Below are 19672 nucleotides of genomic sequence, written 5' to 3' on the forward strand. Positions count from 1 at the left end.
ATCGTTTTTTGTCTCACTAGATGGCGCACTGTTGCGTGAGGTTTTTAAGTATGGCTTTCAAAGTCTGTTATTACGGGCGTGAAAACAAAGTTTAGATTAAAATCATATTTAATACAACTTAAAACCGTACCATAAAAAATATCGAGCATGCCATGCCGTTTTGTTCGAAAAAAGGGAGGACAAAGGTTTCCGAAAGACAAAACTGTCTCAAAACACAGACATTCATTGCCCCGCAACGCATATTTTCCATAATTAATTTCAGATATTGCAAAATATTCACAAAATTATTCTAATTATAAATAAACCCGCGTAGCTCACCCAAAAACTATGAGATTTGACATTTCGGAGACCTCACGCTACACTAGCGCCTCTAGTGGCGAATTCATACGCGATAGCCCTCATTCTCCCAGTTTGAATGGAAGTAGCAACTTATGACGTCACTTGTTCGCACACTCAATCAACTAACTATTTATTTGTTTTAAAGCAACAAGAAATCTAATTTTGCAGTTAATCGAAAATTAATCTGGTTTTCAGGGCTAAAATAAAGCATTTTTTTACTGGAGTCGCGTCTTCGAATTATTTTTTAATGGTGTCAACATTTCTATTAATTTGCTCACCCGCGACCTTATGATAGCTAAGTTTATGCAAGATATGTGTTCATGCAGTTCCTCCACCTCCACACTGTAAGAACACACACAAATCACACAAACCCATCTATCACCACCACCGCAGTACACTGACGCGCTTCGAACTCAACCAGAGCTCATCTCTAGCGCAACACAACCGTTGTATTAGATGCACACATTGCATAAACGTAGCTGTCATAAGCTCGCGGGTGAGCAAAGTTTCAATACTAAGATTCAATACTCAAAAATCAAAGTCAAAATATCTTTATTAAATTTAGGTTCTGAATGTCAAAAAAAAAACTACCACCGGTTCGGAAAAGCCTCTATTGAGAAGAATCCGGCAAGAAACTCGACGAGGTATATATTGTTTTAAACAGATTTACAATATGATTAAATGATATCTATATCACAAGTATTTAACACAACTTTATTTTTAACACAGTAGATTTGCTATTTGAAGGGATCGCTAATGCGGATCGGAATTATTTCCAAATATCCCCGTCCATGAAATAATTTTTGGAATCCATAATAATATTATTAATGCGATATAATAAGTGTGTGTGTTTGTATGTTTGTCCGTCTTTCATGTCGACACGGAGCGACGGATCGACGTTATTTTTGGCATAGATAGTTTATGGGCCAGAGAGTGATATGGGCTACTTTAAAAAAAAATACACAGTTCCCGAGGGAACAGCGCGCGTTAACCGAATTCCACGCGGGTAAATCCGCGGGCGAAAGCTAGTTATACTATAAAAACGTTAAACATAACATTAACGTAACGTTTTGATTAGTTAGTTTTGTTCAACTTAATTATTGTTTGATTGGTATTTTTTTTTGTACGTGTTACTCTGCTGTATTATTTAATAGTGGCATATTTGCTGGTCAATGTTTAATTAAAGTAAGTATACTTTCACAAGTTTTTTTATATTGTACTGTTTTTTGCCTAAATAAACATTAAAACGTATGCAATCTGTTGTAACGTACGTAATCAAAACAAGCCGTGGTCGCCTAGTGGTTTGACCTATCGCCTCTCAAGCAGAGGGTCGTGGGTTCAAACCCCGGCTCGCACCTCTGAGTTTTTCGAAATTCATGTGCGGAATTACATTTGAAATTTACCACGAGCTTTGCGGTGAAGGAAAACATCGTGAGGAAACCTGCAAAACCTGCGAAGCAATTCAATGGTGTGTGTGAAGTTCCCAATCCGCACTGGGCCCGCGTGGGAACTATGGCCCAAGCCCTCTTGTTCTGAGAGGAGGCCTGAGCCAGCAGTGGACGTATATAGGCTGGGATGATGATGATGATGAATCTGTTGTAGAATGGTGGCAGGCGTCTGGCGGAGGCGACGCCGGACCTGGTGCTGGACCTGCCGGCGCGCGCGCAGGCCTCCACCGCCGCCGCAGCTGCCGCCGCCGCCGCCGCCGAGCGCGACGCCGCTGACACCTTCGCTCACAACCAGGACACGCTCAAAAAGCGGACCAGCAAGTCAGTACACTGTGTATAGGCACCCTAAAAGATCCTCTAAAAGAATAAGTTCCCCTTTGTTTGTGTTTCTTTATTTTTGTACAGGAAAGAGGTTACAAGCATAATATTTAACATCCTCAATACGGTATTTGACAACTCCTGAATTAGCCATAATACTGTACTATTATTATGAAAATATAGTTATTCGCTTCTAATTCAAATAACGTACTTTCTTTTCAGTAAACGTTATAATGTTCAAAGTATAATTCCGTTGTCTGTTTTCGCAGGCCGTCGTCGTCGGAGCCTGCGGTGGCAGCGGAGGCCGAGCCGGCGGCGGAGATGCGCGCGGAGCCCGAGCCCGCGCCCGAGGGCAGCCCCGTGCCCGCCAGGAACACCGCCAGGTAACCAAAAGGCTGACACTCTAGGCATTCTCAACCGCTTCCTCATTTAATCCTTTTTGTTACATTTATTCTTTTCTTTTTATTAAGATCGTGTTATGAAGGCATGGTTTTTGTTATAAAGACAAAAGTTTCTATATATCTATTTATCCACCTATCTATCTATTTACGGAAGTTAAAGAAAATTATTTATTTATAACAGCCATTTTTTTACTATTTGATGTTTTTTTATTATTCTTTCCTCCTGATGTATTTGTCTGTGTATCAAATATGTTCTCTCTCTCTCTCTCTCTCTCTCTCTCTCTCTCTCTCTCTCTCTCTCTCTCTCTCTCTCTCTCTTTATTTTTTAGGCTGGAGTCGTATGATAAAAAGTTTTCTGTCACTGTTGTTTTTATACAGCGGGATAGTATAACAAACAAGAAAAAATTAATTGACCCATGTACTGAATAATTGTATTAACCTTACAGGGTAGCAGCAAAGTTCGCCGACCTCACATTGACGGGAGGTTCCCTGAAGCCCGCGTTGGCGGCGAAACCCGCGCTCCTCCGTCGCCCCACCCCGCACCCCCAACACGCGAAGCCCCATCCGCCAGAGGACACCACATAACTACATAACTACCAACATTGCACCTAATTTCCATACACAAGCCGAACCGCCAAAATCTCGAGAACCTGCTAAAATTACCTCAAAATTCGATTTGTTGACAACTTGCTCACTGTCAACACTCTGTCAAAAGCTAACTGTCAAATTATGATGAGTAAAATGTGGCTTAACATTCCCGTGTTGACTGTACGCTCAATATAAAACTCAAAGTCCAAAAGTTTTAAACATATAACAGCAACATTTGAAATTGACAGCGTGTTATAAGTTAGCATATCCAAATCCTAATTTTATTTGAAACATATTATGAGTACAGCATGTCTATATATTATATATTATACAGCATTAGGCCAAGGATAGACTTGTTTGAGTTAGACATGGCTACCTATTTGCTGTCAAAGTTTGCATGTTTTTCAACTTCTAGCTGTATCTCATCTAACATTAAAACCTAAAAATTGGCAATCAAAATATTTCATCTGTCATTTTAGTCTCTAAAATCCAGCTCTAGACAAATGCACAATAAAATAAAGCATCAACATTTTAAAGTGTCTTGTGCTCAATACCTTGCTCATTTTTTAAAGCTTTTCTAAGTACAAAACGACGTAAATCCGCTTCAAAAGGGTGCAATCATGTAAAAATTAGGCTACAACGGTCGACTATCGATTAGAATCTATGCGTCCGAAAACGATCTTATGTTGCGATGTCTTACTGCTGTTATATACTGGGTCACTGAACTTAAAAACTACCTTTCGTGACATTATGATTAGTAATATGATATGGTTTTATAGCGGGCGGGATTATCATAGCGTGGTTGCTAAGATTGCTGATCCCGTGTAGAATAAGCAGTGTTTTAATCTTAATTATTTTTTAGGTTATATTGACATAATAATTCGACTTATACGACGTCACAATACTAGTGATAAATGTAGTGCTATTTTAATAATTATTGTATAGACAACTTTATTATCTGTTGTCGAAATTTGTATGGATGGATGTATTTTTGTGTGCTCATATGAACCATGTACTCATTGTCTAGGTTAGTTTTACTCGATGACTATTGCTCCTCTCTTGACTCTTTCGAAGGTTTGAAATGGTCATACTGTTAAAAATATTTGAACATGAATTCAACCACCAATGAGGGTTTCAGTGCATTCATAAGTGCTTCTTATAGCCTAAATTGAATAAAGATATTTTGACTTTGACTTTGACTTTGTGACATGCTAGTAGGTATTAGTATCGTGACTTCTGCTTGACAACTTTTACAATGAGGGCTATCGTTTTTTGTCTCACTAGATGGCGCACTGTTGCGTGAGGTTTTTAAGTATGGCTTTCAAAGTCTGTTATTACGGGCGTGAAAACAAAGTTTAGATTAAAATCATATTTAATACACCTTAAAACCGTACCATAAAAATATCGAGCATGCCACAGTGTTGCTGCATAGTCCCCGTTTTGTTCGGAAAAAAGGGAGGACAAAGTTTTCCGAAAGACAAAACTGTCTCAAAACACATACATTCATTGCCCCGGAACGCATATTTGCCATAATTAATTTCAGATATTGCAAAATATTCACAAAATTATTCTAATTATAAATAAACCCGCGTAGCTCACCCAAAAACTATGAGATTTGACATTTCGGAGACCTCACGCTACACTAGCGCCTCTAGTGGCGAATTTCTACGCGATTGCGTCACGTTTGTGATTGTTTAAATAACTAAATGAGCCAATCACAAGCAAGACTAACGGATCTCACGATACTACCGCCATCTAGCGACATTTCGCCTGTCGAGAACACTCACTGAGAATAGATCAACCGAAAAGTCTTAAGCTTTGCAGGTTTTGGGCGATAACATAATGCCAATGTGTAGCAACATCTACTGAGACGAGAATATAGTAAAAAGGCAGAAAAATGAGGCTAGGCGAATAGACCCCAATTCCTTGTCATTATATACACATACTTACCAACACACCATCCTGAGCGTGTGGGATATTTTTTATGTTCTAGAATTAATTATTTTTCAAATGACTTAATGAATTTTGCTGCAAGCGCCATCTATGTGAATATTTGTGAACGAAATATAACCGCACTCATTTTAGTGCGCACACTGCATATCCTGGAAAAGAGATGGCGCCAATATCAATTGTTAAAGCATCGTTATTTTGTATAATAATTTATGTCTAATCTACCCTCGAATTTTTAATGAAATTTTATACAACTTGTACAAATTTAATAGTTTGACCATTTTGATCATTCAAAAGTGTAGTGTTTCTTATATCCAGCCCGCGGGCTCGGTCGGCCGTCGCCGCTCGTTGTTGTATAGAACTTCGTAAATCATTATTTTTATACGCGTCGTATTCGAATGCGGGAGTCGACGAATAGGTAAGATTTATTTTAAGAGTTAGTGAGATAGGTAACGGCGCTACGTAGTTTTAAATGATAAACGATGATATTGAAAGAGTCTCTAAATATTGAAGGTGATTCATAATATAATTTATTAAAAAAAGTTTTGTTTTAGAAACAGTATAAGGTGCCGTCCTAATGTAGGTTTTTGTGGCAGACTATAGATGGCGTTAGCATCGAGAAGTCCATTTGTCATGTCATGTTTGACATGTTTAAAACCTGAATGGGTCTAATAGCAAGCAAGACTGTTAGTGACAGTCTGTCACGTCAAACGATTTCTCGATATTAACGCCATCTAGCTATATTTCGGCTTTCAAAAACTCATTGGCTATAGCTCGCGCAACCGTCAATTAGGACTTTAGGTAGATTATTTTAGTATGTTTGATCGCATGGCATGATCAGTTTCATCCAGTGATGGCCAAGGATGACGCCTAAGAGCATAGGTATTTAGTCCACTTAACGAGCACGCATAGTTTTTAAGATAAGTAGGCCGTAACTATTTTACGTCTTCTATTCAAGAACGATGCGCCCTCGTGATTTTATTATTATGATGGAATCAAAATATGTATGTTTAGATTGAGGACTTAATACATTTTTTGGTGGAGTGTGTATTGACGAAGGATATCCGCGAGAGGTGGTTGAGTGATTTGGACCTGTTCAATGGTGCAGTGAATGTTATTTTGAGTTGTCCGGTATCGGAAGATGCAGTACGAATTTGCAGGTTCATCAAGCACTCCTTTGCAGCCAGATAATCTGGACATCGCAATAGGAGTGTTTGATGAATGTGGACATCGAGTCTTTCAATGAGGCTGGCATAGTCACACTAGTGCACTTAAGCCTAAAAAAAAATAGAAAAAAAAATATGTATGTTATAAATGGTTGCAAAAATAAATCAGTATGTGTCTCTTATAACTGTCTGTGGTAAGTTATACTCAATGAACTTATGAATAAAACCTATTTATTGAATCAGATATTTGCGGTCACATTCTAAATTAGGCCTACATGTAAACAATAAAATGTCGACTCCCTCATTCGACCGCGCAGCAGTTATACACTGTAGGTGAGATTGTGGCGAGTGAGATTGTGGAGAGTGAGACTGAATGAGATTGCGAAAAATGAAACTAGAAGAAATATGTTAGGATGTAGAGCCAATTAATGCGTCTCTTAGAGTGAGCGAACGATGTGAGTGAAATTCTGACTAGCTTACGCGTGAGATATTTGTAGGTCAGGTGAGATATGTGAATTGCAGATGAAAATGTCAGTGAGATTGTGTGATGTGAGATTGTGAGGGGGGTGATATTGCGATTGTAGTGGCGACGGCCGTCGTCTGTGATATATTGTATCGAATCTGTACCTCTGTAACCTCGTATACATTAAACCAGTATTACCCGCGTATTTCTGTGTTGTTATTTCACTATCCTTGGATTGATATAATTACTAAAACATTTTTATAAAAATTTCGCTGTATTTAATTACCTACAATTTTCTACATGGTAAGGTTCAAGACTGATTTTAATGTTATTTAAGAAATGTGATGACATTAATTTTCTCGATTTATCTGTATAACACAAGCCCCAAATTTTTGAGTTAGGAAAGTATTTGATTTCATGTACGAATTGGAGAAAGCTTGTTTATCCGGCTATATTTCAGCCATATCCGTTCAAAAGTTCTACAGCTTTTTAAAAGCTTTTATTTAGTTTCACCTGTCCCGTTGTGTCTGTAATCAAATATTGCAAGTTAAATTTGACTAACTTCCAGTAGTCAGATTGACTTGAAATTTGGAATACTTATGTAAATTGCGTGACAATACAATAATCTAGTAGTGACAACGGTTAATAGCATCGACTTGATATTGGTATGCAAATGTAGTTTGGGTGACTATGCAAGTACAGTCAACAAAAAGTACAGGCAGCAAAAAAAGCTTGCATTAAAAATGTAATTTTTATAGTTAGGTCATTAACCATCAGATGAAAAGAACAAAAAAACTTTCGATGAAACACTTTAAATTGGCTGAGAATCCAAGCACGTGAACTAATTCTGATGTATATATTAGAAAGCTATCAAAATCGGTCCACTTGAACAACAGTTATACAACATTTTATAACGAAGGGGGAACGGGGAATGATTGAAAAAAAAAACTTTCGAATGAAACAGCGGGTATATTACAATGATATAATCTGCGGGGCAGGGGCAGGTACTAGTATCGGAGGCAGTGGTCGTGTGCGAGCGAGTGCAGCGGCGCGGCGTTTTCCTTGTCGCGCGCGTAGTGCGGCTGCGGCTGCGGCTGCGGTTGCGGCTGGGGCTGCGGCTGCGCGGGCGCCGCGCTCGGGCCCGCCGGCGCGTACTCGCCCAGCGGGGCTTCGTACTCGTCGCCGGAGTTGTCTGGAATAAGAGAAGGAACTCTTGCAAAAAATGTCCGTAAAAGTTGACGTTATTCTTTACATAATCAGAAGGTGAAGTGCATAGTTTATGGTCAGCGAAAAATTTAAAAGTATAGCGTGTGACACTGACGTTACGAAGCTCCCGCCTAGAGCTAATCGAGGAAGACCCCCGGCTCGCTTCATAACTGACTGAGCCGCGGGTCCACAACCGCTGGTCGCCTGCATGCGCGCCGTTTTTATGGTTTTGACAGCTCGCGAGAGATGTCATTAGAGTTAGTTGGCTTTTGGCGCGGGCGGGCGAGCGAACAATCTATCCGCCCTGTGTGTGTTTTACTGCTCTGTATTGTGAATTATGTGAATAAAGCTAATTGTGGAATAACAGTAGCTACAAAAGTTAAAAAAGATCGATGGCTCGCTAGTTGGACAATAATGTCGCGTACAAATTCCATTATTGTAGTCTCAAACTTGAAAAAAAGCTAAAATGGCCATGGAAATGTTGACACAAGTATACAGCCAACTCAAATGGCCGGTATCAGTTTATTGGAACTCCGGACTTTTTAGGGCTCCGTAGCCAAAATGGTAAAAACAGAGCCCTTATAGTATGTATGTATGTAAACTCTTATTGTACAAAAGAAAAAAAAACAAAACACAATTGACAAACTTTGAGATACTTGATATAGTTATATATAGCTTTGATATAGTTTCGCCATGTCTGTCTGTCTGTCCGTCCGCGGCTTTGCTCAGGGACTATCAATACTAGATTTTGCATGAATATATATGTAAACTATGCCGACAAAATGGTATAATAAAAATTCCATACACATAAACATAATGTGGGGGTGATTTTTTTTTCTCATCCAACCTTGTAGTGTGAGTATCGTTGGATAGGTCTTTTAAAACCATCAATCTTCGGGGTTTGCTAAAACGATTTTTCGATTCAGTGATTTGTTGCAAAATATTCAACTTTAAAGTGCAAATTTTCATTAAAATCGAGCGCCCCCCCCGCCCCCTAAAATCTGAACCGGTGGGTGGAAAAATTTGAAAAAAAACAGGATGGTAGTACCTAAGTATATCAAACTTACAAGGAAAACTATAACGGTTAAGTTTTCTTGAGAATTATTAGTACTTAAGTAGTTAGAGTAAATAGCAGCCTTGGAATATTCCATATAAAATACGAAATCCTTAGAAAAATATTACTTAATTTTTTCGTAATGGCTACGGAACCCTATGTCGGGCGTGTCCGATTCGCTCTTGGCCGGTTTTTAAGGAAGGTTAAAGTAACGTATTTCTGTAACTTAACCATGATATTAATTTAATTAATAAACTAAAATTCAGACTCTGTTAACTTTCTAACAAAATTATAATTGCCAGCAATGTACAGCAAAGTAAATTGACAAATAAGTGAAAATGACAGCCGACAGATAGTTTTTTTTTTTGGAGATTATGGCTTGGTAACAAGACAGATACTTTGATTATTACTTGTCAATTTAATTTGATCTAACTACATCGATCGTAAAAATGTAAATTTTGATAGAAGCATGTTTTTTTTTAAATCAATGTGTAAGTAGAATACTGCCACCACGAAACCAACACGAAACCGCCGTCAAAGAAAGAGATGGCATCAAAATTATCGACTATGATATTTTATTTATACTATAAACTTGAAGCAGATCAAGGGCTCCATGATAAAATTTGCTACAGGCCCCGCGCTGACTTAATACGTCTCTGCATAGGCTGGAATGATGCCAATAATGATGATGAAATAAATAATAATAATAAGTACCAATTATGGGTAGGTACCTACTAGGCCACGGATGAAATTATGATGGTGATGATTATTTATTAATTTGTCAATAAAAATGACAGCACTACAGTAAAAACCAATGTGCTGTGAAATTCAAATTGTACATTACATAAAAAAAAAAAAAAAAAAAAGACATAAAAAACAAAATGACGTAAAAAGACTTATTTAGGGACTTTTATCCTAGCTTCCCTAAAGCGACGGAAGACCACACCCTCCGGCCAGAAGTCGGAGTGCTGGAACTACTCTGATGCTTAGCCGGCACTTGGAGTCTAAAAGGGCGAAAATTGATGATGATCATGACGGTACCTGAAGCTTCTAGGTATCCGAAGAGTCTGGCGGCGCCGGCGGCGCGCTGCTCGCGGCGGCGGCCCTGCGCGGTGGCAGCGTCCTCGGCTGGCTGCGCGGGCGCCGGGAACGGCCGCACGCCCGACGGCACCTTCAGGTTACGGCTCTCGATGTGGCTGCAACAAAGTCAACGAACTAATACATTATGTAGGGTAGATTGAAGTTGGAAGGCACTGAGACTCTTAGGAAAATACTTTTTAGATTAGAAGCTTTTATTTAATATCAGTTGTCCTTTGTCCTGTTATCAAGTCTTGCAAATTAAATTCGACCAATTTCCACTTGACTTGAAATTTGGCATACCTATGTAAATTGCGTGAAAATGACATCCTGGTAGTCCGCAGGACGGAACTCTTTGGAAATGGTATCGACTTGAAAGCTACGCAAATGTAGTTTGGGTGACAATGCAAGTAAAGTCGATGAAAACTACAGTCAGCAATAAAAGTTGTATTAAAAATGAAAATTTTACCAAAAGAACTTATTTATATTAAAATCGGTGTTGCCCAACTCCGCCCGCGTATTATCGCTATCCCGCGGGAACTATGCAATTTTCCGGGATACAAACTGTCCTATGTCCTATGTCCTTCACCGGGACTCGATCTATATGTATACCGAATTTCATCTCGGTTCAGTCCAGAGATTACCCCTATAACCTCACAAACTTTACCTCTTTATAATAGTATAGTATTCAAATTAATCTAATTCTGGAAAGATGTAATTACAGAAAGTCGGAGGTGAAGCAAGAGGGCGACAGTGTTGCCATTCATAATTAAAAAATATTTATTTGTTGGTGTCGCCAACACATTATAAAACGTTTATATCCGTCCGAGCTGAAGGCAAGGGTAGATAGTTAAGTCAGGGGTAAAAAGGATTACGAACAAGTTATACACAAACTTATAAATCAGATGTTACCTACTTTGCGGAGGCGAATCAATAAACCAAACGCAAACGCAACGCAACCAAAGAAAAAAATGCAAAGTAAGTAAGTAATATTGTTTTAGTTTAAGTTATACACTGCTTTTCACTTCGACTGCGAGAAAATTAAAATGTTTTGACTCATCTCCCTGGGTCAATTCTACTAAATAAATATGTCTCACTTGACTCATAATATGGTTGACTACACTGCATTTAGCCTAGCACGATGTTTATCAAAACTACACTAAGTAGAGTTTACATATTTGTTAGTATATTATTAGTACTTCTGGAGACTTTTACGCCTATAAAAGCCACTTGCGCTACCGGACAATAAGAGAAACAGAGATCGCCTGCTTGCTACGTGGTGGTCAACCACATCAAAGAACTTCAAAAAGATCCAGTTGAGTGAAAACAACCCAGGACATAAGAACTTGGGGCCGACCCAAAATTAAACGGAAATAAGAAGATGACACTATTTTACTCTGGAAGGCTGCCTTCATTTTTGTTAAGATGGATGTTGAATGAACTACTTACTGTGCCTCTCTCAGATGATGCGCCAACTGATGCTGGTCGTCCGCCAAGAACGGGCATTTAGCACACGCCTTCTTATTGTGAACTTTGTGCACATGCGTCGCCAACCTCTCCGCTCGCGCCGCCTTGTATTCACACAGCGCGCACGCAAACGGCTTCAAATGGGTGTTGAGGTGCCGCTTGAGACACCAGTTGTCGACCCCTGACCAGGTGCAGTAGCAGCAAGCATACCGCCTCTCGCCCTTGCGTCTGACGCCGGCCGTCGTAGCAGCCACAGGGGTACTATTAGTAACGGTTTTCGGTTGAGGAATAGTCGCGGGCGCCTCAGCTTTAGCTAGAGGCGAGCGTTCAATCTTCACAGGCACCCGGTACTCTTGGGCGGGCGGTGGCTCGGCTGGGGGCTTGGTGTAATAGTGGTGGGTGGCGTTGGTCGTCGCCGGTTGCTGCTTGCCGGTGGGCCGTCGTATTCTGTTGAGGTCGTAAGGCTGGTCGCGGTGCATGCGGAGAAAGTGTTTCTTGACGTGGTCGGCTCTGTTGAACTGTTTCTGGCAGAGGTAGCAGTGGAAAGGTTTCTCGTCTCGGTGGATGTTCTCGTGGCGGGTGAAAAGGTCGCGGCGGTCGGTGGCGTAGGGGCAGGCGGGGCACGCGTACCGCTTGCCGGGCTCGGCCGCCGCGGCCGGCTCGGGCGCCGGGGGCTCCACCGGCACCGGGCTGGCACGTCTTTCGTTGCGCTGATTTTCCACCTGCGACGAAAGCGGAGGTCAGTATATACGAATTAATTAAAAAAATGACACGGAAAATCTAACTTTGCGGAGGTCAATATTCATTTATTATTATAATTAATAGAAATAATAATTTTAGTGCAGAATGTGTTTTGGTGCAGAATGCTACCTTACTATCAGGTACGGGTGGGTAGGTAGGTGACATTTGATCGCTCCTTCATTGTCACGCTTGTACTTATTTTATTTATTTATTTAGTTTCACCTCGTAGGTATTTTATTTATTGAATCTCCTCATTATTTATTGAAACTTTTGATCCTCTTTACTGGTCGGATTGACTTGAAATTAAGTAAGCATAAGTAATTTGGATGACAATACAAGTACAGCTAACAAGGCGTCCATTCAGCAAAAACTTGTGACTAAGAGGATCCCAGTTATTTTCTTCGTGTTTCACAAATCTCTTTAAACTACTTACTGCTACTTCTACTACTAAATACTAAATATGTGCCAAAATTTGTGGATAGCACTATGAAGAATAAAACCGATTGAAAGGGCTACTTATTAACTTTTATTTGATAGGTACTCATATTGCCATTGTGTTGTGACACGCGTTCAAACAGTGATAGAGACCTCTGCTCTAGCTCTGACAGTGTTCTAAGCACCCCGTCTATGGACGTGTTACCTTCGTCTTGAGCCGCTGCAGGTACCGCGTGACGTCATCGAGGGCGGGGTTGTCGCGCAGCAGCTGGTCAGCGGCGGCGGGGTCCGAGTGGTGGTCCCGCGCGAGGTGCTGCCGCACGGCGCGCGCCCAGCCGCTCGCGAACCCACACTGCAGACAATATATCATCGCTCAACTTGTAGGTACAATTTATTTTACAAACCTAGGGCATGCAGTTGTAGCGTAGATTTCCCCTAAAAACCTCGGTCTGTGGCGAACTCCTCTGAGGGAATAAAAGATGTTGTGACTCTAATAGAGAAAGGAATTGTTAAGATGGTTTGGACATGTGGAGAGGATGGATGAAGGAAGAGTTACGAAAGAGATGTATAATGTAAGTGTGAATAGAAATGTTGGAAGGATAGACCAAATAGGACTCCATGATCAGATATGGAGATGTCCTAAAGAAAGGTCAGGTCAAGAGTTCCGAAACCGGCAAGCAGGCATGAAAAGACTAATGAGTGTTGATGAAGCGAAAGATATATGTCAGGATCGTAGCAAAGCCACCGCGAGACTCAAATAGGACTAGGCTGGTCTCGTCTAACGCTTGCATTATCCACAGATACGGTCACGAGTTACCACTCAGCAAGCAGATGCTCAGATTTAAGGACTATTCTACGTGAGATACGGCCACCTTTAAAATTGACCACTATGACTGGGAACAACAAGCGAGAAATTAAAATGATTGGCGCAAACGTGTATTGGAGGGTCGCAAGTGTTGCGATGAAGCCTGGTTCAAGACATTTGCTGATAAGAGACAGATACGATATCAAGGCGGTTCTGTCTGTTCTCTTGTCAGGCCTGTGGACAAACCACTCTCGCATACGCCAAAATTCGTCTGAAATAGAAGCATAGGTAGGCCTGATGAATGAAACATTACAAATGTGTTGACATACCTGGGCCAAAGGACAGTGGAAAACCCTGGCGTGCGAGTGCGTGCCAAGCCAGTGCTCCGCCACGCGGGCTAAGAAGCCGACGCACTCGCACTCAGCGCACTTGAAGAGCCTTTGTGCTGGGTTGTACGAGGCCACCCTGGAGTGGGCCCAGGCTAGTGGCTCCTCGGCGGCCGTCCATCGATCTTCCGCGGCTGGGTCGATCCGAGGGGTAAAGTTCGCCTGGGGAGTAAGGAACATCATGATAACAGGTCATTCATGGTAATGTCCTACAATTAAAGTTGGTATGGGGGAGCTCTATGTCCAACAGTGGACGTCCTACGGCGTATATGATGATGATGTAGATAGCTAGTTCTCACACATGGGCTACTTTTATCTTTTATAATCCCAAAATCTTAACCGTTAAGTCTAGAAACATGACATTTAGCAGGGCTAAAATTCACTACATCGCCAATCTCACTCGAAGGACTGATATCGTTTTTGGGTGAAAAGGTTCTTGAGTGGCAACCATGAACTGGAAGACGAGGCGTTGGTAGGCCTCCCACTAGGTGGATTGACTACATCGCAACAGTTGCGAGGAATGTTCATTCATTGCAGCGTTCTAAGGGATAGGTTTTCAACAGAGCATATTTTCCCAATCGTTGAATCTCTCATTGGCTTGCATGTCACAAAAGCACTCAAGACTGCCCAAGATAGAAAAACATAGAGAAGCATAGTGCAACGCGCCATCATAGCTTCAGACTAGACAAGGCCTTCAGCAATTAAGATCATCATCATCATCATGTCAGCCGAAAGACGTCCACTGCTGGACATAGGCCTCCCCAAGGCTCTCCACTCAGACCGGTCTTGTGCTTTCCGCAATAAAGATACCGACGAAGAAAGAAGGGGGACGTTTCCGGCTGATGATGCTGATTGTATGTGCAAGACGAGATAAGCTCGGGTTACATGGGGTTAATGATGATTATATAAGCAGAGACGAGTGCTCGGTTACCTGCAGGATCCCAGGCGGCGGGAACCCGTTCTGCATCAGCGCGGCGAGCCCCCACGCTGTGATGTGTTCCTCTGGGCGGAGCTCATCTTCCAAGTCTCGCTCGGCGGCGGGGAACTCCACGCCGATGACGCCGCCCACCGTCGCCTGCCACACCAACGTCTGGTCAGTCAGGCCCCGCGGGCAGAGGGTTTCAAAGGGTGTGTATTTGCATAACAATAATTTTATAGTAATTTTCACATTGCATACACATAACCGAAGTGCATAACAAGAAAATGCATATAGGTAGCGCCACCAGAATTGAGGTCACACACACAAGGACATGTCATGTAATGACAGCGGGATTTTTCCATTCACTCATCACACACTCATCACGTCATTCACTTCAACTCTCGTGGCACTACCTATAAGTAATTTCTAAGAATATGATAAACGGTTGACACAATATGTAATTGTATAGTAACAGACGAATAGTAGGTAGTAGTGAAATGATAAAACGAGTTGTCTTTGCCAGTGTGTTTCATTAACTCACTTACGTATTTCAGGGATTTTATTAAATTACTAAACAAATCTGGTGAAATGTAAAATTTCCTTTTTTGGCTGATTTACTCATTTCACTAAACACCTTTAGAGATTTAATTAAATTACTGTTTTTTTCTAGGCAAGTCATAAAATGGATTCGCCGCATTCTGCGTGATTTGGTCATATTTCCTTACAGATTTGTTCAAATCTCTGTTCCGCCGGATAAAATTTTCAAAGTCGAGTTTAACCCACTTTCAGTGGTCGGATTGATTTGAAATTTGGTATACGTGCGCAGGTTGGATGACATTGTAAGTACAGTGAAGTTAACAAGTAATATTCTGCAGGTGAACTTTCCTATCGTTAATGGTTCCTGGTTTATGAAGTTGGATCATCCATTGATACACTTGGGTTCCATCAAGTGACCCCCTGCTTGTTGGGCAGTAGGCTGAAGCAGCTGTAAGCTATTGGGCGCTATTTGGCATCGTTACCTCCTCCCCGTACAGCTTCTTGGTGATCTCTTTAAACATGTCTTCGCAGTCCATCGTGAGGGCTGCCACGCTCGAGACTGCGCTCTCCATACCGCGCTACAATCTGTAACAAACGGTTAGCATTAAACATTATGTCAAATTTAAAGTCCAAATCATCACCGCAGGACGTCCACTGTTACACACAGACCTCCCATAGACCTCCAGTTGCTTTTTTTTTTACTCGACTGGATGGCAAACGAGCAAGTGGGTCTCCTGATGGTAAGAGATCACCAACGGCCATAAACATCTGCAACACCAGAGGTATTGCAGACGCGTTGTCAACCCAGAGGCCTAAGATGGGATACCTCACGTGCCAGTAGTTTCACCGGCTGTCTTACTCTCCACGCCGAAACACAACAGTCCAAGCACTGCTGCTTCACGGCAGGATTTGCGAGCAAGATGGTGGTAGCAATCCGGGCGGACCTTGCACAAGGTCCTACCACCTGCTTATGTTAGAAGCGGCCTGCATCATTGTGAACCCGCTTTAACAAGGTCACCCGTCCATCTTGTTGGTGGACGTCCTACGCTGCGCTTGCCGATCCGCGGTCTCCATTCGAGAACTTTTTGGCCCCAACGGTTGAATGTTAATCAAGCACCATTATGAAACATCGAATCATGCAGACTCCTTCTCTTCCATATAAAACAATATACAAGGTGTTAATTAAATATTTGAAAACCTTGGGAAGTTCACACACATCATTGAATTGCTTCGCAGGGTTTATCAGATTTGCTCGCTTTGTTTTCTTTCCATAAAAAGCTCGTGGTCAATTTTGAATATTATTTTGCACATTAAATAATTTCGAAAAACTCAGAGATGCTAGCCCGTGTTTGAACCCACGATCCTCATCTGCTTGACTTCCACCATGGCTTCCACGAGGCCACCATATTGATATCAGCGTTTGCCAATGAGGGCTTTCGCGTATGAATTTGCCACTAGAGGCGCTAGTGTAGCGTGAGGTCTCCGAAATGTCAAATCTCATAGTTTTTGGGTGAGCTACGCGGGTTTATTTATAATTAGAATAATTTTGTGAATATTTTGCAATATCTGAAATTAATTATGGCAAATATGCGTTCCGGGGCAGTGAATGTCTGTGTTTTGAGACAGTTTTGTCTTTCAGAAACCTTTTTCCTCCCTTTTTTCCGAACAAAGCGGGGACTATGCAACACTGTGGCATGCTCGATATTTTTATGGTACGGTTTTAAGGTGTATTAAATATGATTTTAATCTAAACTTTGTTTTCACGCCCGTAATAACAGACTTTGAAAGCCATACTTAAAAACCTCACGCTACAGTGCGCCATCTAGTGAGACAAAAAACGATAGCCCTCATTGCGTTTCTCACTTTGTAACCCACGATCTAACCTAGACTAGATCGACCTTTTAATGTAGGTAGTAGATATTTTATTTAATTCGGCAGAATCGGCTTTGACACAGTTAAAAATTGCTCTGACGGTGTGGCTTATTTAGATCATAACACTTTACTTAAATTCAATTGATTTATTTATACTATTGCAATTTTTACCTTTTTATTATTTTCACTTTACTTAATGTCTGTATAATTTCATAATGTCTATTTGCACTGCTTAAGCTTAGATAAATTATTTTTAATTTTATTTTATGCTAGCGCTTTAAGCCTGCGATACAGAGTTTTCTAGTTAACTCTAGTGCAGGCAAAAGTCTTACATAGAATTTTGTAAAACATTGTATTTATTGTTATTCTATTATCTATATTCTGTTATCTATTAATTCAATTTAATTTGTTTATTCCAACTCAGTTTCAATTCTAATTGGGACAGTTTGACTCATTTTGCCGGACCGTACTGGCTCAGGGAGACGGAGAACAGAGTGGAGAAGATTAGGAGAGGAATACATCCAACAGTGGACAGAAAAAGCCTGAAAAAGAAGAAGAAGGAGAGAAGGACTCATTTTAATTTGTTATTTAATTCAATTTAATTTGTAATTGCATTTAATTTAATTTGCAATTTAATTCAATTTAAATTTAATTTAATCCATGTCTTAATGCGCCTTATTTTGTTCTATTTACATATTTATTATTATTATTATTGATATAATGTGTATTCCACCCAGTTTTCTTAAATTCTCTGAAGCGGTGAAAAAAAAACTAGACAGTTGCTCTGAAATGAGTGGGGTTTGATTCGGGGTGGGTTTGGTTGGTTTGGGGTGGGGTTCTGACAAGTCACTATGCGACAGATCAAACAACTGTCATCTGTCATCAACTCTCATACGAGTAGCTACCTTCAAACAGAAAATAAATGAAGTGATACCCTCTTCTTTATTTACATTGATAGTGCACCTATGGACTTACTTAGATACAAACAAAGATGGATTACCCTATCAGCCCAAATCACGTAACCCACAATCAGTGCACTGATAAGCAAATTGAGTCACCCCGGGATTCCCCGAACGCATCGGTGGGGGAAGTGCAAGTGCACCCTCCCTCGAGGGGGTGGAGGGGGCGCGGGGGGCGAAGCGGCGAGGGTGGAGGGAGAGGGGGTGGCGGGCGGTGGCTCGTTGGGACTCGGCCGCGAAGGGAGGTTTGACTTTTGCGGATTTTTTTATTTACAAGCACAAAGGGATGTCTTTGTTACAAGCTCTTATTTAATGATAAAAAAGAGAAAAAAAAGGTTGAAAAAGATACCGTTTTTAACCCCCGACGCAAAAAGAGGGGTGTTATTTAGTCATTACTTAACCGCATTTTTTTGTATGTAGTATTTTATAATTCCATTAAATTCTTATTTTTGGGTTATTTCGGTAAAAAAACCTGGGTACTCGTTATATTCACTCATAATTACAACTATCGGGACTTAATAACGCGCTTAACAGTATTTTAAGTTACAAAATGGACACAAAAACGGAAGCAGGCTCAGCATAATGTTACGAATTGCTTCGCGACGCTGATATACTGCCAGAACATCGGCCTTAAGTAACATATAGTAGTTGTTGGAATATTATTAATTATCTACTCACATTAAATGCACAGGGAAACAAGGTCAAAGTGCAATCAGTGTTAAAATATATTGAGACTAAACCGAGTACACACACACAGTTGGACATACAAGCGTCGGGTTCCCTCACAGAAAAACGAACTCATAAATTATAGAACAGTATCTGGACATGATGAAAAATATTTCACGCTAATACGCAACTGAACACACGAAAACGGTTCATTAATCATAAAGATTACAGCTACGTCAATCACTATCTAACACCACAAAACCTGATTATCGGAAAGGGACAAACTCAAAAACCTGCAAGTAATTCTTTGAGGCATCTGAAAGAACGCAACTAAATTTGGAACGAATTTTCACACAAGCTGGGCGGGCGGATTGATTACGGGGGGGCGCCACCCCTCACCCCTTAAAGCCCGGTCAAAATTCCTTTTTGGGTTTTGAAAATGTGGTAGGGCCAAAAACCATGTACATAGATTAGGGAGAGGTATAATTCGAAGATGGTGCACTTACCTGTAGCAGAGGAACCGGCATGGAGCTCAGGCCAGGTCGGCTCGCGAACCCCGACTGAAGAGAAACATCGATCGGGGGGCGCCCGGGGTGGGGTGGCCGGTATTGACTAAATACTTGCCCACGCATAGTCGGCTAATGTAGATAAGGATTTACTCGGACGTTTGCTTAGTTAAACGGAGGCGCTATTATGTAAGCTGGGATGTTAAGTACTTTTTTGAGTATTTTCAATTTAGTATTCGATGGCATTTTTTGATACAGATAGTGCGTTGGTCAAGTTTGAAAAAACTACTCTCGTTGCATTGCTTTTTTCGTCGTGGGCATAAATATCTATACAACTATAACGTGAAATATATGTATATATACAACGAC

At 41.0% G+C, this 19672-nt stretch overlaps 2 protein-coding genes across 3 annotated transcripts in view; one reads left to right on the plus strand and one right to left on the minus strand.

The window, feature by feature from the left end:
• The window catches only part of LOC141429478 (SLIT-ROBO Rho GTPase-activating protein 3-like), a 74955-nt gene extending 71913 nt beyond the window's left edge, over positions 1-3042 (plus strand). Inside the window, 3 exon segments of the mRNA XM_074089788.1 lie at positions 1953-2108; positions 2375-2488; positions 2953-3042. Of these exon segments, the coding sequence (XP_073945889.1) occupies positions 1953-2108; positions 2375-2488; positions 2953-2957 (275 nt within the window). The 3' untranslated portion in view covers positions 2958-3042.
• Positions 3043-7629: 4587 nt separating this feature from the next.
• Positions 7630-19360, minus strand: chn (zinc finger transcriptional factor charlatan). 2 transcript variants are annotated; one of them, XM_074089646.1, is made up of 8 exons: positions 19304-19360; positions 15783-15885; positions 14776-14919; positions 13788-14006; positions 12859-13005; positions 11460-12199; positions 9975-10129; positions 7630-7865 (listed from the first exon to the last, which is right to left on the minus strand). In XM_074089646.1, the coding sequence occupies exons 2-8, from the start codon at positions 15870-15872 to the stop codon at positions 7681-7683; spliced, it is 1680 nt and encodes a 559-aa protein (XP_073945747.1). In that variant the 5' UTR covers positions 15873-15885; positions 19304-19360; the 3' UTR covers positions 7630-7680. The 2 variants fall into 2 exon arrangements, with proteins under 2 accessions (XP_073945747.1, XP_073945746.1); XM_074089645.1 differs by having other exon boundaries at positions 14776-14934.
• Positions 19361-19672: the final 312 nt, after the last annotated feature.

Source organism: Choristoneura fumiferana, chromosome 7 (genome assembly GCF_025370935.1).
Source record: "Choristoneura fumiferana chromosome 7, NRCan_CFum_1, whole genome shotgun sequence".
In the NCBI taxonomy this organism is placed as follows: domain Eukaryota; kingdom Metazoa; phylum Arthropoda; class Insecta; order Lepidoptera; family Tortricidae; genus Choristoneura; species Choristoneura fumiferana.